The sequence below is a fragment of the Halteromyces radiatus genome, assembly GCF_025201355.1.
Source record: "Halteromyces radiatus strain CBS 162.75 chromosome Unknown BX664scaffold_1, whole genome shotgun sequence".
Classification (NCBI taxonomy): Eukaryota; Fungi; Mucoromycota; class Mucoromycetes; order Mucorales; family Cunninghamellaceae; genus Halteromyces; species Halteromyces radiatus.
In genome coordinates this window covers 2,452,698-2,475,634 of record NW_026251687.1, presented here as the reverse complement: position 1 = coordinate 2,475,634, position 22,937 = coordinate 2,452,698, and the positions used below count along the sequence as shown (strand labels likewise).

At 34.0% G+C, this 22,937-nt stretch overlaps 11 protein-coding genes across 11 annotated transcripts; 7 read left to right on the top strand and 4 right to left on the bottom strand.

The window, feature by feature from the left end:
* Positions 1-201: 201 nt before the first annotated feature.
* Positions 202-2,285, top strand: BX664DRAFT_321180 (carboxyl transferase). Its single transcript, XM_051543249.1, has 7 exons — positions 202-374; positions 436-789; positions 859-1,124; positions 1,199-1,355; positions 1,430-1,818; positions 1,876-2,046; positions 2,114-2,285. Exons 1-7 carry the CDS (start codon positions 234-236, stop codon positions 2,205-2,207), a joined length of 1,572 nt encoding a protein of 523 aa, XP_051404984.1. The 5' UTR covers positions 202-233; the 3' UTR covers positions 2,208-2,285.
* Positions 2,286-2,358: 73 nt separating this feature from the next.
* On the bottom strand, positions 2,359-4,297 carry BX664DRAFT_321177 (putative serine esterase-domain-containing protein). The gene is made up of 8 exons (XM_051543248.1): positions 4,149-4,297; positions 4,002-4,076; positions 3,758-3,904; positions 3,526-3,700; positions 3,369-3,458; positions 3,227-3,275; positions 2,750-3,153; positions 2,359-2,655 (listed from the first exon to the last, which is right to left on the bottom strand). The coding sequence occupies exons 1-8, from the start codon at positions 4,260-4,262 to the stop codon at positions 2,420-2,422; spliced, it is 1,290 nt and encodes a 429-aa protein (XP_051404983.1). The 5' UTR covers positions 4,263-4,297; the 3' UTR covers positions 2,359-2,419.
* Positions 4,298-4,473: 176 nt separating this feature from the next.
* Positions 4,474-6,907, bottom strand: BX664DRAFT_321174 (uncharacterized protein). Its single transcript, XM_051543247.1, has 6 exons — positions 6,505-6,907; positions 5,989-6,423; positions 5,744-5,926; positions 5,522-5,654; positions 5,265-5,442; positions 4,474-5,201 (listed from the first exon to the last, which is right to left on the bottom strand). The coding sequence occupies exons 1-6, from the start codon at positions 6,799-6,801 to the stop codon at positions 4,538-4,540; spliced, it is 1,890 nt and encodes a 629-aa protein (XP_051404982.1). The 5' UTR covers positions 6,802-6,907; the 3' UTR covers positions 4,474-4,537.
* A 154-nt stretch (positions 6,908-7,061) lies between these two features.
* On the top strand, positions 7,062-7,691 carry BX664DRAFT_310381 (ribosomal protein-like protein L24; the record flags this gene model as incomplete). Its single annotated transcript, XM_051542553.1, has 4 exons — positions 7,062-7,066; positions 7,173-7,247; position 7,319; positions 7,395-7,691. 4 exons carry the CDS (start codon positions 7,062-7,064, stop codon positions 7,689-7,691), a joined length of 378 nt encoding a protein of 125 aa, XP_051404981.1.
* Positions 7,603-10,598, top strand: BX664DRAFT_20382 (PRMT5 arginine-N-methyltransferase-domain-containing protein). Its single transcript, XM_051540132.1, has 9 exons — positions 7,603-8,135; positions 8,209-8,294; positions 8,361-8,495; positions 8,584-8,862; positions 8,923-9,168; positions 9,225-9,277; positions 9,371-9,493; positions 9,580-9,755; positions 9,835-10,598. Exons 1-9 carry the CDS (start codon positions 7,886-7,888, stop codon positions 10,401-10,403), a joined length of 1,917 nt encoding a protein of 638 aa, XP_051404980.1. The 5' UTR covers positions 7,603-7,885; the 3' UTR covers positions 10,404-10,598.
* Positions 10,599-10,747: 149 nt separating this feature from the next.
* BX664DRAFT_321166 (uncharacterized protein) lies at positions 10,748-12,456 on the bottom strand. The gene has a single exon (XM_051543246.1). The coding sequence runs from the start codon at positions 12,426-12,428 to the stop codon at positions 10,893-10,895; it is 1,536 nt and encodes a 511-aa protein (XP_051404979.1). The 5' UTR covers positions 12,429-12,456; the 3' UTR covers positions 10,748-10,892.
* A 421-nt stretch (positions 12,457-12,877) lies between these two features.
* On the top strand, positions 12,878-13,870 carry BX664DRAFT_255270 (flavin reductase like domain-containing protein; the record flags this gene model as incomplete). Its single annotated transcript, XM_051540403.1, has 1 exon — positions 12,878-13,870. One exon carries the CDS (start codon positions 12,878-12,880, stop codon positions 13,868-13,870), a length of 993 nt encoding a protein of 330 aa, XP_051404978.1.
* A 116-nt stretch (positions 13,871-13,986) lies between these two features.
* Positions 13,987-16,646, top strand: BX664DRAFT_321165 (uncharacterized protein). The gene is made up of 4 exons (XM_051543245.1): positions 13,987-14,494; positions 14,559-14,820; positions 14,903-15,011; positions 15,082-16,646. The coding sequence occupies exons 1-4, from the start codon at positions 14,096-14,098 to the stop codon at positions 16,535-16,537; spliced, it is 2,226 nt and encodes a 741-aa protein (XP_051404977.1). The 5' UTR covers positions 13,987-14,095; the 3' UTR covers positions 16,538-16,646.
* Positions 16,647-17,728: 1,082 nt separating this feature from the next.
* On the top strand, positions 17,729-18,297 carry BX664DRAFT_321163 (transmembrane protein 93-like protein). The gene has a single exon (XM_051543244.1). The coding sequence runs from the start codon at positions 17,849-17,851 to the stop codon at positions 18,182-18,184; it is 336 nt and encodes a 111-aa protein (XP_051404976.1). The 5' UTR covers positions 17,729-17,848; the 3' UTR covers positions 18,185-18,297.
* An 815-nt stretch (positions 18,298-19,112) lies between these two features.
* Positions 19,113-20,170, top strand: BX664DRAFT_321161 (uncharacterized protein). The gene is made up of 2 exons (XM_051543243.1): positions 19,113-19,326; positions 19,441-20,170. The coding sequence occupies exons 1-2, from the start codon at positions 19,308-19,310 to the stop codon at positions 20,100-20,102; spliced, it is 681 nt and encodes a 226-aa protein (XP_051404975.1). The 5' UTR covers positions 19,113-19,307; the 3' UTR covers positions 20,103-20,170.
* A 703-nt stretch (positions 20,171-20,873) lies between these two features.
* On the bottom strand, positions 20,874-22,668 carry BX664DRAFT_321160 (aspartate aminotransferase). Its single transcript, XM_051543242.1, has 5 exons — positions 22,527-22,668; positions 22,309-22,466; positions 21,632-22,241; positions 21,215-21,523; positions 20,874-21,146 (listed from the first exon to the last, which is right to left on the bottom strand). The coding sequence occupies exons 1-5, from the start codon at positions 22,582-22,584 to the stop codon at positions 21,004-21,006; spliced, it is 1,278 nt and encodes a 425-aa protein (XP_051404974.1). The 5' UTR covers positions 22,585-22,668; the 3' UTR covers positions 20,874-21,003.
* Positions 22,669-22,937: the final 269 nt, after the last annotated feature.

The window sequence follows — 22,937 nt, the reverse complement described above, 5'->3', positions numbered from 1 at the left end:
TTTTTAAATGATGATCAACTACAACAGATTTTTTTTTTGAAAAAAAAAAAAGAAATAATCAATTGTTTTATCAAGTTTACTTCAGGCATGAAAGGTAGGGTGAATAACCAAAAAAAAAAAAGGTGGTGATATCGGAGTGTGGAAGCACTTGTCTATCCTTCGGCAAAGGAACTAACCAGTTCTGAACAATCTCTTTTTGGTCTTTTTTTTTTATTATTATTATTATAATACTAATGAATTTGATATTTTGTTCGTCACATATTCGAAAACATGTAACCCTATGTTTAAAACGAACTTATTCTACCATTGAAATCAAAAGACAACAAGCTTTTCAAGGTGGTGGAAAAGAAAAACAACATGCTCAACACAACAAGGTAAAAGTTTTCTTCTCTCGTACTTGAATAATACTAACACCGTTTCCTTTTTTTTTGATAGGGAAAATTGACAGCTAGAGAACGGCTTACCTTATTACTCGATACGAATAGTTTTAGAGAATACGATACATTTGTCGAACATCAATGTCACGATTTCGGCATGCAGGATAAGAAATATGCAGGTGATGGAGTAGTCACTGGTCATGGAACAATTCATGGACGTCGAGTGTTTGTCTACAGTCAAGACTTTACTGTTTTAGGTGGAAGCTTATCCAAATCGAATGCTCAAAAAATATTAAAAATCATGGACCAGGCTATGGCAGTACGCGCTCCTATCATTGGTTTACAAGATTCTGGTGGTGCTCGTATACAAGAAGGTGTAGACTCTTTGGCTGGTTATGCTGATATATTTCAGGTAATAACAAAACATCATCATCATCATTACATAAAATATAGTATGATTCATTCTTATATATATATATAGAAAAATGTATTAGCTTCTGGTGTTATTCCTCAACTCTCTCTCATTATGGGACCATGTGCAGGTGGTGCAGTCTATTCCCCAGCTCTGACGGATTTTACATTTATGGTTCGAAATACTTCACATATGTTTGTTACTGGTCCTGATGTGGTGAAAGCTGTTACAAATGAAAATGTCTCTCAAGAAACTCTTGGTGGTGCCAAAACGCATACAACAAAGTCAGGTGTAGCTCATAATGATTTTGCAAATGACATTGAAGGTTTACAAGGGTATACAACAATTTATTAATGGTTGCAAACGTGTCATCTCATTTTTTTTTTTTTTTGGATTTATTTATTTGTAGGATGCGTGATCTTTTTGGTTATTTACCTTTACACAATCAAGATTCAATACCTACTCTACCATGTGATGATCCAATAGATCGTGCAGATCAAGCTCTAGATACCATTATTCCTAGTGATCCATTCAAAGCATATGATATGAGAGAAGTGGTAGATAGGGTAATGAATATATATCTCAGTATCTTTGAAAAAAAAAAAAAGATTCCTTATTTTTTTTTTAATCTTTAATGTAGATCGTTGATAGTCATTCATTTTTTGAAATTGCTCCCAAATTTGCCCAGAATATTATTGTAGGATTTGGTCGTCTTGGTGGACAATCTATTGGTGTCGTAGCGAATCAACCATTGATATCATCTGGTGCATTGGATATGGATGCATCGGTAAAAGCGGCAAGATTTATTCGATTCTGTGATGCTTTCAATATCCCTTTGGTGACTTTGGTAGATGTACCAGGATTCATGCCAGGCACTCAACAAGAACATGCAGGTATCATTCGACATGGAGCAAAATTGGTATATGCCTATTGTGAAGCTACTGTTCCCAAACTGACCGTCATCACAAGAAAGGCTTATGGAGGTGCTTATATTGTCATGAGCTCAAAACATTTACGTGGTGATTACAAGTAAGTATTATTAATATCAAACAAAAGTGAACTAACCTTTTTTTTTTTGATGGATAGTGTTGCTTGGCCATCTGCCGAAATTGCGGTGATGGGTGCTGCTGGTGCTGCTGATGTTGTGTTTAGGAACCATCCTGACAAGAAAGCAATGGAACAAGAATATAGGAACAAGTTTTCAACCCCTCTGATGGCAGCAAGTCGAGGTTATTTGGATGATATCATCGAGCCCAGGTAAATTAAATAAAAATCATTTGATTTATTTCCTTCCATGAATTAAATATATATATTTTATGATTAGATCTACAAGAACTAGATTGATTGAACAGTTGCAATTATTGAAAACCAAATCGATTCAAAATCCCTGGAAGAAACATGGCAGTATACCGTTATAATTGTAGATATATTATTTATTATTATTATTATTATTGGAAAATAAACGTTTTGACGATCTATTGGTCTTTTTAATATCAAGAGTTAATGTGATTGCTCATAGATTGGCGATGATGACGGGTTGATGGCACGATGAGTAAATAGTGATAAAAATAATGATATACAATACGGATATGAGTTTATTTGGAATAACAAAAAAAAAAAAGATTCTATTCTAATCTAGTACTGTATCCAAAAAGTGTCTAACAACCGTTTCACCATCTGGTGTCGTATGTATGTTTTGCCTACAAATGATACTGCCATGAGCATTGAATGAGTGTATACAGACAAGAACCGTTTGCCAAGGTAGTTGAGATAAGTTCTTTTGAATGTCCATGACGCAGGGATCAAACTTGAATTCCGGATATTTCTTCTTCAAAGATTCAGACGGTATGACATTACACCAATTACCTATAAACAATAATAACAACATGGAAGAAAGAAATAAAAAAAAAATAAGTAAGATATCTCATTCGTTCCTTTTTTTTTCTCTTTGCAATCTTACCTAGTCGATGTGGGGAAAGATGTTCTGTGGGATCTTGAACGTTAGCCGAAATATTGATAGCATCCAAAGTTCCAGATAATACAGGATTTTCATTGTCTTGATCAATGGTGGCGTCGGATGATGTTGATCGTGATGATATTGCTGGATGATCGGTAGGAGAAGATTTGGAAACACCAGAAATTGCTAAGGATGAGTTGAGGATTTTGGCGACACGATATCGAGAGATAACACCTTGAGATCCAATGTAGATGATGGCAAAAAGCGCGAATATAGGGAAAACAATAGGTGCCAAAACATAAAAAACTGCTTTCCAAAGATATTTTTTCTTTGAATGTTTCATCTTTTTCGATTTATCGGCGATATCATAACCAGTAATGATGGCTTTGTAATCTTGATCAAGGGCACTACAAATATTAGATTAGATAAAGGAATATATATATATATCAACTATGAATCCAGGAGTATTTTCAAACTTACATATCAATTTTTTCTAGTTCTGAAAAATAGTTCCCCGTTGTCATTGCCGCTTTCAAACCAAAAAAAAAAAAAAAAAAAAAAAAAAGTGAGCGTTCATATTTTGTCCTTTTCCCTACTTTTATATAGTGTTTTCTTAATTTACCAGTCCAATATGGTACAGTACGATCATTCTTAACATTGGCATAGGTTCGAATAATTTCAAATTTTTCAAGTGCCTGGTAATAAGGTTGATCTAAGAAAAAAAAAGTCAGCTTGATCATTTTTACAAAAAAGATAAGGTTTTTTTTTTTTTTTAATACCTGGCGAAGCCAAGACACAGAGCAACGGCAAATTTTTATCAAACTTGTCAATTAATTGTAGTTGTTCACCAGTCCGAGATACCAATCGACCACTAAAGAAATTGAAAGCTTTGGAAAAGAAGGATGTTTTTGGTCGTCGAACGCCCATATGTGGTGTTGCAAAAGTAACGAAAAACTAAAACAAAGGTTTAATAGATAAACGTCTCCTTTTATTTTCTTTACTGTTTCTTACCACTGGCTTTATAGTATTGAAAAATCCATCCTTGTACAGTAATCCCAAAGCATACCGAGATATCAATCCACCCAAAGAATAACCAACCATACTAAGCTTTCTGACTATCTTATCTTCCTTGGCAAGTTCATTCACCAATGTTTGAATCTATCAACATAAAGTGAATGAATTAGTTAATAAATGTCATTCTTCAAAAAGCATGTCCCTTTTTTTTTTTTTGTGCTTTATATATATATATATATACCTTCTTTGCTAGTCGTTCACCACACAAGTCTATCCCATCGTAAGTATATTTGCCTTCATTGACTTTGGAATTGAACTACACGGATAAAATATAACCGAAGAAAACCAGCTGAGTAACTGACCAACCTCCCCTCTTTCTTTCACTTACTATTTCGAATGGTTGATCCTTCAGGTGTTTGTGTAGGTTTTCTTCAATATAGTTCATATGTGAACTTACACCCCATAAGCCATGTTGAAGTACGATGAGAGTAATGTCAGGCATGTTGAAATTTCATGTACAACACAAAGAAAAAAAAAAAAAAAGAAAGAAAGAAAGAAGAGTAGAACTTCCAAAATGGGCTGCTATTTATCCCAGAATTGATTGAAATGCCGCAGAAATCCTGCTGTATTGAATGTATGTCAAAATTTAGAGGCATTTTACTTAGTTTTTTTCATAGACACCTTATCTATGTTGATTAGAAAACAAATAAACGTAATTCACAAGAAAAAATCCAGTAATAAAGTTTTTATTAACAAAAATAACTATTGCATACGTATCTAATCTACTTTGATGCTACCAAAGATCTTGCGTACAAATAAGAGACAAGACAAATAACCAGTGGCACCAGTAAGAAGAGCCAACAAGACACTGATGATAGCAGAATAACCCAGGTATAGAATGGTACTTGTAATTGTATTGATATCCAACTTTGTAAGATAATACAAAATGGAATATAGATAGACATAGAAACCACAAGCAGCAGAAGTCAAGAAAGCACGCCATGACCAATGATAATCTTCATTACACAAATGGAAGTAACACATCAATACAGTGACTTGAGCACAGGTCAAAAGAAGAACACCAAAGACCAAGAACAAGAACCCAATACCATAATAAATACGATGGAACCAAATACTATTCATTACAAAGTATAATTCAATGAAGATAGCACAAAAGGGAAGAATACCTCCCATAAGGATGGATGGAATGCTTCGAAGGTAGAGAGGTTGATCAGGAATTTGTCTTGGGATTTGATTTGTACGGACAGGATGTTCAATACGAGGTTTTCGGAATCCAATGTATGAGCCAGTAACATTCAAAGGTAAAGCAATAATTACCCAAAGACCTAACACTGCCAACATAGTTCCAAAAGGCACAGCACCTGAAGAATCAGAGCCAATCAAAAAGAAATTCAATCCTGTCAAACTACCCATGATGATACTATACAAAAAAAAAAAAAAGTAAGCAACAAACATCTTTTTATTTGTTGTTCAATATCCTTACCCAGGGAACAGAGTTGAGGATAACAAGATATTCATTTTCCAAGCTTCACCACCATTCATCTTGTAAATGCGAGCGGAAGTGTACCCAGAAATACAACTGAATACCATAAAGAAGATTACCATCATTGTACCAAGGGACCCACGATTTGAAGGAGAAAGGAATCCAAGAACAGCAAAGACTAAAAATAGTAAAATGAAGTTTAGTATTGTTTATCATCAGTTGATAATACTCAAATAATTTTGTTTTCTAAATATTACCCAAAGTCAATCCAGTCATAGCAATTAATTGAGAACCACTACCAACAAGAACTGATAGAAGCATAGGTCGAGTAGGAGGACGGAATACATCACCATGAACCAACTTCCATCCATAATCTTCTTGGACATCTTCCTAATTATTTTTTCAAAACAAAAAAAAAAAAAAAAACAATAGATAAGTCAATCTGTTGTTTAAATATATATATATATATATAGACATACCTGAGCATCAATGGCATTATAACGAGAGATATCCTTATGTAAAGCACGTAATAAGATCATAGCCACCATACCAGTCAAGAAAAGAACAATGACAATCGAGTTGACAAGAGAAAACCAATGAATAGAAGGATCCAAAATATGAAGATAACTATCCCATCTTGTGGCCCAAGCGGTTTTAGAAGGCTATAAATAGAAATAATTCAATAAAGTCATATCTTCCCAAAAATAAAAAAAAAGTTACTTACAGTCCAGATAACTTGATATGTGTATGCAACTCTGTCAGTACCGTCTTCTTTCAAATGGAAAGCAACATCTTCAGTACTACACTTTGCACTCTTTCCATCAGCAGAGATTTCATGGTCTCTACTGTAAGGATATACCAACACACCAACCACACGATTCTTGTTTTCACCACGTTTGTGATAACGAATGTCGATAACAAAATGATTGTTGAGAGCAGGTTTGGTATCAGCCATAGTTCCCAATTCAAATCCAATACGATAAAAGTTTTCACTAGTATGTTCATCCGTCACTTCGTAGGCAATAGGTAATCCGTCCACCACACCGTTAACACCATAATCGTCAGCAATACGTTCATTGATAAATTGAGCATCTTCCTTTGGAATAGGTTCAGTAACACATAAAAGTTTACATGAAGAAGTTTCTTCACCCATTTTTAACTATTTCATCATTTTAAATAATAATAATATTTTTCTTTTTTAGTACATCAAAGATAAGACTAATTTTTTTTTTTTACTTACTTCAAAAGGAGAAGTGAAGATACGATCACCAAATAAGATACTACCTAAACTTTCCGTTTGCTTTTGAGGTCCATCTTTAGGTCGACAAAAATGAAAGCGATCAAAATAATAATCATAAGAGATCACAGACTTCACACGAGAGTTGGACATGGGTGTAAGAGAATTGACATATAAAGGTACAGTTTCACCATCAGCGTAATCATGAGGAGCTACACCAGGTAAATAGAAAGCTTGACTAACTCCAAATAAGACTGCTAAGACAAGTAATTGTCTATAAAGCATTTCTTTTATTGTCATAACCACAAAAGATGAGGTAAAAAAAAAAATAGATGAAGGAAAAAGCTAAACTGGAAAGAAAAGTAAATGAAATAAAAAATAAAAAAAGGCTAAAAATAAAATAAAAACTTTAGCCAATCCGGTCATCAGCTTTTCTTTCCTACAGTTGAATGTGGATCACATAGCCCGGTTGAGCGGTACTTCAATTATGTATTCCTTTTTTTGGACGAGTTGACATCAGGAAAGGACTTCTTCAGCATTCCATATCCTATCATATCAACATGAAGTAAAGATAATTGAAAATTACACCCATCCATCCATCCATCCATCCATCCATCCATTTATCCTTATGATTTTAACATAATACCTTTTTTTTTTTGTTTGATATTTAGGCTCGAGATTTGCTCCTTCTCTGGATTCAAAATCTATCCTGCCAAGGGTAAGACCTACGTCCGTATTGATAGCAGGTAAAGAACCTGAATGTCGTGTAATACAATTGAATGGTTTTAACTCTTTACTTTTTTTTTTGTTTTTATAGAGTACGTATTAAAACGCGATAAAACGATGAATGGAATAGAAAACGATGCTCACCACTCCTTTTATATTCTTTTTAGACCTTCAAATTTATCAATGGTAAGGCCGAATCTTACTTCCTTCAACGTTTGAACCCTCGCAAGATTCGATGGACCACCATTTATCGTCGTTTGAACAAGAAGGGTGTTACTGAAGAAGTCGCCAAGAAGCGTTCTCGTCGTACTGTCAAGCATGAACGTGCTATTGCTGGTGCCTCTTGGGATGCCATTCGTGCCAAACGTAACCAAAAGCCTGATGTTCGTGCTGCTGCCCGTCAAGCTGCTATTGCCAAGTCTAAGGAAAGCAAGAAGGCTGCTCAAGCTGCTAAGAAAGCTTAAATCATTTATTGGATTGCTCTTTCTCTCTCTATCTCTCTCCCTTTGCCTTTCTATCTCTGTATTAAAATATGCCTATGGACATTTTCGATCCCGCACCTTATTTTTTTTTTTTTTTGTGAATAAAAAAAATTTCAAATTTTCCTTTTCCCCTTTTCTCTTTCTTGTTCTTTCGTCCTTTTTTTTTTTTTAATAAAATGACTTCTCCCGTTGATCAGTTTCGATTATGTCCTGTAGGTTTATTAACCAACGAATATTATGATAACATCGATACATTTGTTCAAGAAGCTTCTGAAGCTGGACATGATTTCGTAGCTACTCCTATGGCTCATCCAAGTTTCCGTCGCGTACTTCATGAAGATAAAAAGGATATCAACAAGTCTGCCATAGATCAATGGCGCAATGCTCCCGTATTTGATCGTCAAGATCTTATCCTTCAGTCAGCTGGTAATATATATATAAACGTAGATTGGATCAGATCTTTACAACCAACGTAAAATTATCTTTTGTATATACATAGGTTGTTCAGATATTGTAGTTGGTATGTTAGCTGAATGGTTACAACTTGATTCTATCGATGAATCTATTCGAGTCAACTCTGAATTGGTAGGCTGAAAACAATGAATTTTACAATAAAAAGAATGAACCATTCTCATTTATTTATTATTTTAGGCATTGAAACAAGAACTGGCGTGGGCAAGTCATCTGGGTCTACTTTCTGTCATTTATCCTGGATTACCAAAAGGTGCCCTGTCAAACACTGCACGTGCTATTAATCATGCGACTGGCTCACTATCATTCACTCAAGTAATGCATTATTACCAAAAAAAAAAAAATATAACATACAGATAAGACCCATTATATTTATAGTACCTTTATTCTTTTCAATCAATAGTTATGGGTTCGAATACCTATCAGTGACACAGAGAATATGGAAAAAAACAGTACTTGGAAACAATGGAACAAACTTCGCATGCTGACGGAACAAAATACCAAAATCTATGTTGCATTGGAACTCACTGAAGACCTTCCTCATGATGATATACTAGATATGTGGCTTGCTGAACCTGTCAAAGCATTGATCGTCCCAGCGGAAGTGTTTATCCCCAATGCCAAAGGCTTTCCTGTATTACCAAAACGTCATCAAGCATTTGTGAAAAAGGTTATGGATAAGGTATGTTACTATAATTCACAACAAACGACATACCGTAACTGATATCGTTTATTTCTATAGTTACGGCCAAATATACTTGTCACCGTTCCAATTGTTCATATTCATGCTAGTGCTACCCCATCTACCTACCAAGAATATATCAGGTACTTGAATCGAAATCTACCCGAATTGGATCAGGTCAATCAATTTGCTACTGGTTATCAAGATTATCTTCAGGCACCTTTACAACCATTGATGGATAATTTGGACAATAATACTTACGAAACATTTGAAAAGGATCCCATCAAATATCAACAATACGAACAGGCAAGTACGCAATCATACTTTATTTTTGGAAATACTTATTAACACTCATCTTTTAGGCTGTGTACCGTGCCTTACTGGATCGTGTTGAACCCGAGTCTGACATTACTACGTAAGTGTATATATATATATATATATATATACTTCTTTTGTCGTTTATATACTTAAATATTATATTTGTATGCTATGATGATCTTTTTTATAGTATGATCATGGTGGTTGGTGCTGGTCGTGGTCCTTTGGTAGATTGTTGCTTGAGAGCTGCTTCCAAATCTGGGCGCAAGATCCATTTATATGCTGTTGAAAAGAATCCAAATGCCTTTGTCACGTAAGTTATTATTATTTTTTTTGAATACAAATAAAAAAATGATCATCATTTTTTTAATACTGGATATTTATCATCTTAAATTCTAGATTACAAAATAAGAAAGCAAACGAATGGCACGAAAAAGTGGAACTAGTGTTTGCAGATATGCGCAAATGGAAACCGTCAAAAAAATGTGATATTCTTGTTAGTGAATTACTGGGTTCTTTTGGTGACAATGAATTATCTCCTGAATGTTTGGATGGTGCTCAAAAGTTTTTGAAAGGTAAAAACAGAAAAAGAAGAAAAAAAAAAGGACAAGCTGATGAAATGTGACGCATATTAAACTTTTTTTTTTTTTTTAGATGATGGTATCTCTATCCCTGCAAACTATACGACATTTGCAGCACCACTGGCATCTACCAAACTCTACAACGAGGTGGCGGCTTATAAGGATTTAGAGCACTTTGAAACACCATATGTAGTGATGTTCCAACAAGTATGTGAACTTGGCCCTTCTCAACCTCTTTGGACATTTGAACATCCTAATCACAACTATCCTACGATGGACGATGATCCGATCAACAACCTTCACAATATTCGATATAGCCAGACCAAATTTACTGTGGACAAGACAATGACAATGCATGGTGTGGCTGGATACTTTGAATCCGTACTTTACAAAGATGTGACGATTTCCATTCATCCCGATACCCATTCTCCTGGTATGTTTAGTTGGTTCCCAATCTTCTTCCCTATCAGAACACCATTACAAGTTCCTCAAGGTGCACAAGTATGCTTGGACTTTTGGCGACAAACGGACAAGAAGAAAATATGGTACGAATGGGCGGTAACGATCTCCAAGGACAATGAAGATTTGGCCATTACACCAATTCACAATGTTGGAGGACGATCATACTGGGTTGGATTATAATCATATTAGATAGTATCTCATTTTATTTGATCATTATTATTTTCATCATTGACTTTATTTTGTTTTATTTATTTATTTTATCATTGTTTTTTTTTTTTTTTTGTACCTTATTCATTTAGCATGTTTCAATAAAAACAAAACAAATCTAGACAACCACTTATCTTCTTCCTTTTTGTGTTATCATTTTCATTGTCATTACATGTTATTATTAAAGGCATCATGGATTCATAAAAAATCAACTCAACTTAAGACTGTCTACACTAAAAAAAAAAAAAAAAAAAAAAAAAAAAAGAGTAGAAGAGCATGAGATATCCAAAAAAGGCAACACATATATGATATGGTAAGATAAACTTAATGGTCTTTTTCTTTTATTAATGGGTTGTATTAAATGCTTCAATAGAGATAAATGGACTAATAGATAATAATAATTACAATATAATAATAAATAGTAATAAATAATAATATCAAATATAACTAACTACCTTAATCCTATCCTAAGGCTTGATCTTGTTCCAATTGTATCGCGGATGCCGTTGCAGCTGCCACAATCCATTCAAAAGAATCCGATGGCAAGTTCAATGGAGGTAATAAGGTGGACATGGAAGTAGGCTGAGATATTGATGAATCAGTTGCCGGCATTCTTGTTCTTTGATAATGGATCTTCCAGCAAGCAGTAGAGCAGAGTGAGACCTTGCAGACAACGGAAGTATAAGTTTGATACGCCCTGACTTGGATAGCCGAAAGCCATTCGATAACGCAGGACTTGCCACACACATCACAAGGATTGCCAGTTTTCAAATCATCAAGGATGGAGCTTGGTATATTGTTGTAATCGTTGTTTTCTTTATGTTGGAGGTCCATAATGTAACGCATCGTCAATTCCCGTAAAGAAGGAATCCATGATTCCCCCTTTTCTGTAACAATCCAATCTTGCAATCGATCTTGTTGATCATTCAGTACAAAAAGAGGTAATCCATTGGTTGTTTGATGATCGATACGAGGACTAGATTGATTCAACAGATCAATAAGAGCCATATCCATATAAAAATCATAATGAGGTGTAGAATAGACTGCCATTTTCGAGAGATCACGTAATCGTTCAGCATATATCGTGGTTGATTTTCGATGATATTCCAAAGCAGGATTGCCGGTCAGAATCACACGAATACAGCTATCCAGAACAGAGGTGGGTACAATGTAGATGTTGTTGTTACTGACATTGAGAACACGAAGAGATCGATCATCACCATAAAAGCCATGTAGAAACGGTAAGAAAGCCAATCGATTCGAAGCCATATCAAGAGTCACTAGATCTGGACATTGTAGTAACAGGTCATGCGGTATATCTTTCAAGTAATTTCCTGGCATCTTGAGATGTTTCAAACCAAGTGGTAGATGATTAGGCCATGATTGTAATTGATTATTCGATACATCCAATTCCTTGAGTTGTATCATTCCCATAAGATCATCAGGTAAAGATTCCAACCGATTCCCACCGCATTCAGATCCTAACTGCAAAAAAGTCATATCTTGCCACATCGCTATTTTGTCATCAAGTCTTTCTAGTCGGTTGCCACTCGCTCGTAATGTTCGCAGGTGTGGTAATACCATAGGAAGTGAATCCAAATCCACCAACTGATTTTCAGTGATATCCAAATGTTGTATTGTCGGCAAGTTATTTAAAACAGAGTATGGTAACTGAGTGAAGAGATTACAAGCAAGATTCAATTGACGAAGACTACAGAGTTGGTTCATGGCCAAAGGTAAATCAGATAGATTGTTTCTTGATAAATCCAATTCGACAAGAAAATGAGACATATTTGTAAAGGAAGATAAGTATGGTAATATATCTTTGGGTTGTTCAAGATGTTGTCGACGTAAGTTCAAGCAATCCAGAAAACTAGGGCATTCTTCTTCAGTAGGAATATGTTCACCATTAGCAGATAAAGAAGACAAACTAACCTTAGTATCATGCGTACCAACACCGTGTAGTATTTCACCATTCATTAAATAAGATGGAGACATAATGAAAGGGAAAAAGATAAAAAAAAAAAAAAAGTAAAAAGTAAAATAATGCACTGAAAAAAGAAAAAAAAAATAGAAAATTCTCTCTTTTTTTTTTAAGTTCAAACCCCTCGCCATGCATTAGATATGCTTGCTGTTGTTTCTTTGATGTATAAAAAGAAAACTTGTTAAAGTTTCCGAAAAATCACTTATTTCTCTATATTCAATTTTCATATAATCTATAAAATCATCTCTTCTTTTTCAATATGTTCTCATTTTTCTATATCCTATATAATATCATCAGTAGTAGATAGATGCAAGGAAAAAAAAAAAAAGTGGATTCATCGGGACTTCAAATGTGGCCTGTCTGTGTGTATGAAAAAAAAAAAAAAAAAAAAAAAAAAAAAACATCGACTTTGTCTTCTTGCTCGGTAACTTTTTTTGTACTTTTTTTTTTTGACATGATAATAATGAAATTTGGGGTCGGCAGTATACGAAGGATTGGACGGTTTTATTCTACTAATAACACAGTGACGGATAAAGTACGATCTATGATGCGAAAGGTACCTCAACCTGTAGTAGTAGTGACAACAGCAGAACAGAACGAACCTAGTCATCGACGTGGTATTACAGTTTCTTCGTTTACTTCACTTTGTCTTCATCCTGAACCTATGGTATCTTTTTGTGTACGTATTCCTTCAAGAGCTTCTGATGTATTACATTCTTCTGGTAGTATGGTTGTCAATATGCTTAGTCGAGAACAAGTATCACAATCGATTGCGTTTTCATCACCACAAGCCGAACAATTCAAGGATATTCCATATTACGACGATTCAGCTACAGGTCTACCGGTATTAATGGGTACTTTGGGATCTATGCATTGTAATAAAGTACAAGTAATAAAGACAGGTGATCATGAACTTTGGATTGCTCGAGTGATCAAGGTAGAAGAAGGAGTAGGCGGACAACGTGGTACACGACAAGAAGCGCAACCATTATTATATTATGAACGTGGTTATCGAGCTGTTGGTGAAGAAATATTTATGAATGCATATGAAAATTGTACACTGGATACTAGACATTGGATGCACCGGGCACATTTACGAATGGCATGGAATTATTTACGAGAAACAGGGGATACAAACAAAGCAACATCACTGATCAAACATCAATTGAAAATTCATTTTGCCAAGAATGAACAACTTGAATATCATGAAACAATTACTAGTTTTTATATTTATTTAATAGATTTAGCGATCAAGACCAATAGAAGTAAGGATAAGGATGATTTTTTTGAATTGATGGAACGATATCCAATATTAACAGATCGACAATCTATACAACACTATTATTCCCCACAATTATTAAAATCAGAATTAGCTAAATCCACTTTTGTTTTACCTGATTTAAAACCTTTACCCTTAGAATTAATAGATGACAATCATAATAATAAAGAACATTGATTTTTTTTTGTTTTTTAATATTTCAGGGCTGAGTCTTTATTGTTACACATTCCCCTTCTTTTTTTTTTCATTTTCATCCCAATATTATTTTTTCTAGTCTTCTTTTTATTTTTTATTTTTTTCTATCTCTTTTCTTTTATTTTCTATCTTTCTTTTTCTTCTTTTCCAAAAACCTTCTTTTTTTTTCTTCTTCTTCATTCATTGGTCTTCTTTTAGTTTATTTGAATGGCGTTGGTATCTCCTCAAGATGTAAGTATACGTCTTGCTTTGGATGAAAAAAAACCTTATTTTCCTGGTGAACATATTCGCGGTACAGTTTTATTGGCCTGTCCTCGAGCCGTCAGTCCTCATGGTATTCGTTTGATATGGGCTGGTGGTGTGACTATTCGACCTTCTCCTCAAGATCAAGAAAATTACTTGTATTTTAGACGAAACTACGCTATCAACAACGACAAGATGGAAGGGAAAAAAGTAAGCAATGGTGTTGCTTACAAGTCATCAGCTTTTGTGGAAAATCAGGATACAACTACACCTCTTTATTTTGTTATGGAACAATCTGTTACTTATTCTTTTGCTTTTGACGTTAAAGTACCTATTGACGTACCATTACCAAGTAGTACTGAGGTAAAACTAAAAAAAAAAAAAAAAAAAAAATTCTTATGATTACTTATATATTTGTTTGATCTAGGCTGAAGCTTCAATGTTGGGTGGGAAAATTGTTTATACTATTGAATGTTGTTTAGATTTGATTATGAATGATCCTCATCCTGCAAGAGCTCATACTATGGTGACTGTATTGGAAAATATGAATGTTGGTATACCTGAATTGGCTGTACCTAGAACTGTTGAATCTGTTTATGCTTTATGGTTAACTGGTAATTCCAAGTCAAATCAATGTGATTATAGAACTGCAATGCGTGCTACTCTGCCTGTTCAAGCTTGTGCAAGAGGTAATGTATATATATATATATATTATAAAAGATTTGATCTCATTCCTTTTTTTTTTTTTTATTTTTTATTCGATTACTATAGGTGATAATCTCACTATTGTTATCCATGTTTGGCACAGTGCTGAATTTCAACGACCTAAAGGTGTTACTGTTAGTCTTGTTCGCTTACGTCAATTACATTATCATGGAAGGTAAATGATATCATAGTTTGATTTGATTATTTACATTTATTTATTTATTTATTTTTTTTTTGTTATTTAGTGATTACGCATTCCCGGACGAAACCATTCTTTCCATGAGGGCTGATGTGGATCTACGGCAAGAAAAACGCTATGTACAAACCTTAAACTGTTGTCTACCTATTCGACCAGATATCACTCCCAGTATCGGCGCAATTGCAAAACTTTTGGAAATCTCTTACAAGATACATATCAAGGTGCAACTACAAGAAGGAACTTATCAAACTCCAGCAGGTGATACTCAAAGCTTTATGTCTGTTGAAATTCCTCTCCTTATTGGTACGGTACCTCTAATAAAAGGCAAGAAAAAGGTCATACCACGCAAAAATGTGCCACAACCAATCACCCCCGAATCAAAGAAAAGTGATGGATCAAAGGGTAACGATAATCAATCAGTGGGGTCATCAGATACAAAGAAGAAACAAAGTTATTTTGGTCGAAAATCATCGAAGCAGGAAGAGAAAAAGGATGGAACACTTCGAAGGATTATTCCCAGCATGTTCAAGAAACCTAAACCATCTAATGATACAGCAACTGAAATTAGCAGTACTCATTCCAACAACCATGCTGATGATGAACCTATTCAAAACAATAGCGGTATATCCTCAGCGAAGAACACTGATTACGACCAACGCAATTCTTACCACAATGGTTCTCAACATTCTCAATCGATCTCATCACCAAGAACAGAAGATATTAAACTTACGAGTCAATTACAAGGTATGCAAATTGGAAACCAACCTACCAAAGCCACGGATTCGGAAATGGAACTCAAACCTGATGAAATAGACGATGAGATATATGATCTGGAATATCTGGCAGCAATCAACAAGGCGAAAGAGGCTAACCGTCTGGACTCAATCAAGGATGCATCATCGACTGGTCTCCCTGGAAATGATTCACTACCACAAAACTCTGTTACTTCCAACAGTAATGATGAAGAGACAGGCGTTAAATATCACAGCATTCTCCCATCATCCGAGGACGAAGATGCAGGTGTCGATTATCACAACATTTTCCCATCATCCGATGACGAGGACTACGAACTAGACGACATTACTGACAAAGTTGACAATGAACAAACCATAAAGAACGAAACAACAAGTAACAATGACAATAACCCCTTGGAATCCCATTTAGTCACTACTGTCTCATCTGATGAAGAAGATAACAGCAATATGAAAAGCAACAATATGCACCACATTAATAATACCAGCGAAAATACCAACACCAGCCATTTGAACACACGTACTCTGGAAGATACAAGCGTCATCAAACCCACTGAAATTGAAGAATTGCAAAAGGATACACCACCATCCACCAGTTATTATCACCAACAACTTCCTTCGCCACCACCAGATAGGGTACAGCATCAATTCAGAGGTTTGGACGATGATTTCAATAGCGACAGCGATGATGAATTTGATAACTCACCACTGAATCTATTATCAAGAAAAATACGCCAAAATCGACAGTAGGATTACCTTTTATATATTTTAGTATTATTTATTTATTTATTTATTATTTATTTATTCACATGTATTAGATAGTACATATATTTGGCTGGATGATCTTGTCAATATGTTGTCTCTTTTTCTTTTATCAACTTTTTAGTGTAGTTGTTTAATACTTTTATTTCTTTTTTTTTTTTTTATCTTTTTTGTGTGATTATACTACTCTACTCATTCATATACTTTTGTTTTTAAATTGTTTGTTTTACAATGTCTTCTTCCCTTAAATGAATAATAAAAATAAACCATTATCATACCAATACAACTCCTTCCTTTTTTTTTTAATATGACCAGTGGATTAGCATATGATTTCTCTGTTTATGTGCTTCTTTTTTTTTTTTTTTTTTTTACGGCCGTTCGCACGAAATATATCTATATTGACCTGTCTAGGTGCATAATGTGGGCTTTGATTTGTCAACGAGATTACCAAAGATGGATATTTGGTGTTATCACCGTCAAGATCCTTTTCCTTTTTTTTTTTTTTGGTCATCATGTGATATATATTTATCTTTTTTTTATTGTTATTATTTTCATTGTAGATTCTACCAAACCATGGATGTATCATATGTGCTATCACACTAGATTGATACGACTTAGTACAAAAAAAAAAAAAAAAGATAGGTTCAAACTAATAAATTCTCGGCATCATCCCTGATTTAATATTTTTTCCCCTTATCATACCAATGAAATTGGTTGGGGCAAAATAAATAAATACCCAATTATGAGATTGAATGTAGCTCTATTTATCAAGAAAGTATCTTTACTCAAAAAATCAAAAATGAAAGAGTTGGTGATTGTATTTCTAGATGATCGTTATGATGGGAGTATATCGAACGTGATACTGGGTTTATCTTAATGACTAGCATGATGTTTACTTTTTTAAGAGAGGGGTCTATAGTTAAAAATCAAATTCAACATGGGTTTTAATCCGATATCATCAGTTAATATGAACTTGACTAAATGTATCAAGGCTATACCTGTTTTCTTTTTCTTCATACAAAAGAATTCTTCCCAATGGGAGAGATACGGTGTTCTAAACCCGTACGTCATTTTTTTTTAAGAGGTTTGTCCGCCTTTTTGGCTGCTTGGGGAGCTGTAATTTTTTTTTTTTTTTACCATTTTTGTTTTTATTAGTTCATTTCCTTTTTTTTTTTTTTTTTTTTTTTCTCTACTACGGTCTGGTTTACCTAAAAGGTATATCTTGAATCCACCTTTATAGGCCAAAAAAAATAACGCGAACAACAGCGACCATTTACTTTTTATACCGACATTAAGAACATGAACAATCCTCAAGGTCCAGATAATACTCATCAATATGTACAAAGTCATCTGATGCATAACACCAAACAATTACAATATATTCGATCGTGTTTTGCTGCGATTGCTGGAGCGGCCGCTGGTATTTTAGGACTCACAAACTGGTCTGGTTTCCTGTTTTATGCGCTTTCTTGGTCTGTCCTGTGCATTCTGTTATTACTCATCAAAACGTCATCACCGTCGCAGCACTTTGTAAGTGGTTGGAGGGATATCGTCATCAATGGGGCTATGAATGGATTATTATCATATACTTTATTTCATACGTTACTTTATGGTCTTGTACATTTATATCAATAAACTTGTTTTTTTTTTTATGAAATCTTTTTAAATATCTATCAATGTTATGTGCACGGAACAAATGATCATGTTGATATTTTATTAATGAATGTGATGATGTGTCTGTGATGATGATGGTTTCTATGGTGATATATCTAATAAAGCAATTCATCATTTTTTTTTTCTAATAGATAGATGAATTCATGTGACTCGTTCATTGAATATACTGTATAGATGCATATTCTTTTATAGGATTGATATCGATCGATTTGATAGAGCAAAAAAGTGAGGTTAAGGGGAAACCATATTTGGAAAAAATGATTTGATTGGCTCTTTTTCAAATGATGTTAATAGTATAAGCCTCTTTTTTTAGATTTCCCAGCCGCAGCAAATGAGGGGGGGATGATAGTTTTTACGAAAGGTTTTTTTGTGTGATATGAATGGCGAAGCGGCAGGTTACGTGTGAAGCTGAGTTTCATTTTTGTCCTGTGCTCAACAAAATCAATTTTTTTCTCTACGGGAGTCCTTCTTTTCCCTCTTCTTTAGTATTTTCTATTATTTCAGCATGTCTTTCAAACAATAACTTCATAGCGATTCTATCGAATTCTTTTTTTTTTTTACTACCAACAACAACAAACTTACCTTTTTTTATATCTTTTTTATACGACTTTTTCCCAACTTCCCTTTAAAACCAATACAACAAATCAACAACTCTTTTATATTTTTCTTATTATTTTTTTTTTTTTTACTTTCTCTCTGCTACAAACGTTTTTTTTTTTCTTACACAATCTGCTGACCACGGTCTTCATTTGAATACAACAAACTCAACAAACGCTCTTCTACTTCTGAAAACCTTCCCCCTTTCTTTTATATACATATCATTTATATATATAAAAAAATGGTCCTTTCAGATGGACTTCCTCATCCGATACCTACCGCTACGCTAGCGGCCTTTGATCCGCCAAGCTATCTTCAACAACATCATTCAAGTGAACCAACTTTCTACTGCCTCAATAACAACAACAATAACAACAATAACAAGAGCAATCCTATTACCGCGATTGCCACTCCAGAAGATGAACAACATTTACCTTGCGACCAATATAAAGAATTTTTGGATGCTTCTCACAACGAACGTGTGGATATGATTGACAATTTAGTGGGTAATGATAAACAAAGAAATAAAGTGATCATCCTTACATAAAGAAATGAATGATGATTCTATTATCTTTTATGATATGGATAGTTCACTGAATTCCTTTTTTTTTTTTTTGTAGATGTCTCTGTAGACATTATTGATTCTATTTGGCCTACACCATGTCATGCTAAGGTGGTTGCTACTAAAGGATTTATCCGGGAAATTCTCAAACGATCCAAAACGACCTATTTTATGCTTCAAATCAGTCTCTTCTATATCTTTCGTGTTAAACGTGTAGTGCAAGCAAAGCTTCGTATGCCTGCTGGTGAACGACGATACAAGGATGATCTTATGTGTTGTGGCCGACGTATGTTTCTTGCTTCTCTTATGGTGGCCTCCAAATATATTCATGATAAAAGTTATCGAAACAAAGCTTGGGCTGATGCTTCTGGTTTGACCTTGGAAGAAATCAATGCTTCAGAGTCAGTCTTTTTGCAAATGATCGATTATCGTTTATATGTTAGCAAACCAACTTTTGAAAAATGGTATGGAGTCCTCAATCAACGCTTGAAACAACGAAAGCAACAACATCAACAATCAGATATACAACGATATACTCCCCCATCACCTCCTGCTTCAAGTACACCAGTGGCATCTCTACCACGTCATGCTCGATCGTTACCGACAGTGACTCAACAACAACGCCATGCTCGTCTTCATCATCCTTATCTTACTCCTCAACACTCACACTTTATTCACTCATCATCAGTCGACAAAAGTGGACTGAAATCACTGGAATAGGTCTTTGCTTCTCTTTTTTATAGTTTTATAGTTATTATTTTTATTATTTTTATTATTATTATTATTATTATTATTACCATTCGAAATCAAATAAATAACATGTCTTTTTTTCTTTTTATTCCTTCTCATGTCTCTTTTAGAAACAAACGATCCTATGTGCAAACGATAACTGAATCATTAACAAAGTATCAAACGAAATCTACTTTTACAAATAGCATCACCATCACCTTCGTCATCATCATCGTCATCATCATCATCATTTTCATTATCATCGTCATCATCATTACCGACCTTCGTCAGCATCATGAAAATCATCCATAGTTGATATTATTAATAATATCCTTGATATGAACTCAACTGGCGCCTCATCTACTGCGCCTACTCATTAATATATATTTATTTATTTATTTTATTTCATCATCATCATCTATCATGGTCCTTTTTCACATAGACAAAAAGAAATCTCATTCAATGAAAGGCTCATAGAGTAGAAAAACAAATTGATGTATAAGGATAGATATATATATATATAAAACCAAGTCATCAATGTGTGGGAAGGGAACCCAAAAGTGGGGGAGGAGGAAAGGAACCAAGAATGGGAATCAAAGCACGATGAGACGGAGATACCTATATATAAAAAAAAAAATGTGAACACTGCAACGTTACACCTTTCCGATGATGATTCATGTTACGCAGGCCCAGTTCACATCATCATTATTCGTTTCTCTGTGTGTGAGAGGTTACAAAAAAAAAAAAAAATAAGAGACCATATGACTTTGTCTATACCAATTCTTTATTTTTATTTTGAATATTTTGAAAAACAAAGAGAATGGGTATCAAACAAATAAAACCATAAATATATATATGTAAAAATAAAATCATAAAATAAAATAAAAAGTTTCTATACAGAGACATTTCTAACTACATCATCCACAGCCTTGGCGAAATATTCCACGTTGCTTTTTGATAAGCCTGCCATAGAGATACGACCATTGTCTGTGAGATAAATATGATATTTTTCAATCATCACTTTGACTTGAGGAGCTACACACACAAAAAAAAAAAAAAAATCAATCACCTATTGAATTTTTTTTTTTTTTTTTTTTTTTTACCTTTGAGACCAGTAAAAGAGAACATGCCAATTTGATCTACAATATGATTCCAAGTTCCTGGAGTCTTCAAATCCAATAAATGTTGATATAAAGCCTTGCGCATATCGATGATTCGATTGGACATGTATTTCAAATTTTCTTTCCATTCAGCATACAAAGCTTCATCATTCAATACAATATCCACAATACGAGAGCCATAAGCAGGAGGATTGGAGATTTCGGATCGTTGAAGTTTTTCCAATTGAGATAAGACACGTTTGGTATCTTCAGGTGTTTTCAATACAAATGTCAAATTACCAGCTCGTTCACCTAAAGAAGGAAATATATAATGGTTTTTTTTTTTTTTTTTTTGATAATGATTATAAAAATTAGAAGTCTATTCCCCTCTTTCTTCTTCTTTTTTTTTTTTATATTTACCATAAAGACCAAAGTTCTTTGCAAAAGATTGAGCAACAAACAATTCAAAACCTTGTTCAACAAAATAACGAACAGACCAAGCATCACGATCCAAATCACCTGAAGCAAAGCCTTGATAAGCACAATCAAAGAAGGGGAAATGACCTTTAGCACGCATGGCTTGAGCAATGCCTTTCCATTGTTCCACAGTAGGATCGACACCAGTAGGATTATGAGCACAAGCATGAAGAATAAATACACTACCATTAGGAGCTTCTTGAATGGCTTGGATCGTACCATCATAGTTCAAACCTTTTGAGTTGGGATCCCAATAAGGATATTCTTCTACCTTGAATCCAACACCTTCAAAGATATTACGATGATTTGCCCAGGTAGGTTTAGAGATATAACACTTGCCACTTCCCTTATAATGTTGAGCCAAGAAGGCAGCACCAGTATGATTGGCCCCTGTACCAGAAATGGTTTGTACTGCACCTACACGTTGTTGTTGAATGGCTGGACTGTCTTTTCCAAGAATGAGTTGACTGGCAGCTTTGGTGTAAGAAGGTTGTCCTGCAATAGGTTGATATTCATGGTCCAAAGTTTGATCATTAAAAAGAATAGCATCAGCCTATATATATATATATATATATATGTAAGTTAATAATATAATATAGAATATATAAATAAAATGTTACCTTTTTAACTACAGGAAGAATATAAGGCTTGAGTTCATCAGTTCTAAAAGCACCAACACCAACATTAATCTTTTGAGGATGAGTATCAGCTTTATAACCAGCAGTTAAACTAAAGATGACATCAGCAGGAGCTTGAGGTACGTTTTGAAAGACAGAAACTATAAAAAAATAATAATAATAAATAATAGAATAATAATAAAAAAAAAAAAAGGATTTACCAGACATATTATCAAGGTGAGAAGATATTTGTTCTAATCGTTTGGAAGGAGAGACCATTATTCAAAAAATAAGTTAGAGAAAATTCTTTTTATGCAGGTGAGCTGAAAATTCTGGGTGGCGTGGTCTTTTTTTTTTTTTTTTCTGACTCGGGACTTTTTAGAGCTTATGAGTGGTCAATAAAGAGTGACAAAATATGTGTTATTTTCCCCTTTTCTAAAAAAAAAAAAAAAAAAAAGTTTCAAGAAGAAAACAAAAGAGTTATTAAAAAAAGAATAAAAGAAATAAAAAAGGCCGGAAGAGAAAAGAAATAAAAAAAAAAAAGGTTGCTCTTATTACAAGTTGAGACTACTAATTTCATGTGATTATCATAGTAGAAACGGAAAATCATTCATCTAACAGTATTTCATTAG

Coding starts and splice junctions, on each gene's coding strand:
- BX664DRAFT_321180 (XM_051543249.1), top strand. CDS start 234: ATGAATTTGATATTTTGTTCGTCACATATTCGAAAACATGTAACCCTA. Junction 790..858: donor GTTATGCTGATATATTTCAG/GTAATAACAAAA, acceptor ATATATATATAG/AAAAATGTATTAGCTTCTGG. Junction 1,356..1,429: donor TGAGAGAAGTGGTAGATAGG/GTAATGAATATA, acceptor TCTTTAATGTAG/ATCGTTGATAGTCATTCATT.
- BX664DRAFT_321177 (XM_051543248.1), bottom strand. CDS start 4,262: ATGCCTGACATTACTCTCATCGTACTTCAACATGGCTTATGGGGTGTA. Junction 3,905..4,001: donor GTGAACGACTAGCAAAGAAG/GTATATATATAT, acceptor TTATGTTGATAG/ATTCAAACATTGGTGAATGA. Junction 2,656..2,749: donor TCTTTCCCCACATCGACTAG/GTAAGATTGCAA, acceptor TATTGTTTATAG/GTAATTGGTGTAATGTCATA.
- BX664DRAFT_321174 (XM_051543247.1), bottom strand. CDS start 6,801: ATGACAATAAAAGAAATGCTTTATAGACAATTACTTGTCTTAGCAGTC. Junction 5,655..5,743: donor ATAATGCCATTGATGCTCAG/GTATGTCTATAT, acceptor AAAAATAATTAG/GAAGATGTCCAAGAAGATTA. Junction 5,443..5,521: donor TATGACTGGATTGACTTTGG/GTAATATTTAGA, acceptor TACTATTTTTAG/TCTTTGCTGTTCTTGGATTC.
- BX664DRAFT_20382 (XM_051540132.1), top strand. CDS start 7,886: ATGACTTCTCCCGTTGATCAGTTTCGATTATGTCCTGTAGGTTTATTA. Junction 8,295..8,360: donor TTCGAGTCAACTCTGAATTG/GTAGGCTGAAAA, acceptor TTATTATTTTAG/GCATTGAAACAAGAACTGGC. Junction 9,169..9,224: donor AATATCAACAATACGAACAG/GCAAGTACGCAA, acceptor CTCATCTTTTAG/GCTGTGTACCGTGCCTTACT.
- BX664DRAFT_321166 (XM_051543246.1), bottom strand. CDS start 12,428: ATGTCTCCATCTTATTTAATGAATGGTGAAATACTACACGGTGTTGGT.
- BX664DRAFT_321165 (XM_051543245.1), top strand. CDS start 14,096: ATGGCGTTGGTATCTCCTCAAGATGTAAGTATACGTCTTGCTTTGGAT. Junction 14,495..14,558: donor CATTACCAAGTAGTACTGAG/GTAAAACTAAAA, acceptor TGTTTGATCTAG/GCTGAAGCTTCAATGTTGGG. Junction 14,821..14,902: donor TGTTCAAGCTTGTGCAAGAG/GTAATGTATATA, acceptor CGATTACTATAG/GTGATAATCTCACTATTGTT.
- BX664DRAFT_321163 (XM_051543244.1), top strand. CDS start 17,849: ATGAACAATCCTCAAGGTCCAGATAATACTCATCAATATGTACAAAGT.
- BX664DRAFT_321160 (XM_051543242.1), bottom strand. CDS start 22,584: ATGGTCTCTCCTTCCAAACGATTAGAACAAATATCTTCTCACCTTGAT. Junction 21,524..21,631: donor AAAGAACTTTGGTCTTTATG/GTAAATATAAAA, acceptor TTCCTTCTTTAG/GTGAACGAGCTGGTAATTTG. Junction 21,147..21,214: donor CTCTTTTACTGGTCTCAAAG/GTAAAAAAAAAA, acceptor TTGTGTGTGTAG/CTCCTCAAGTCAAAGTGATG.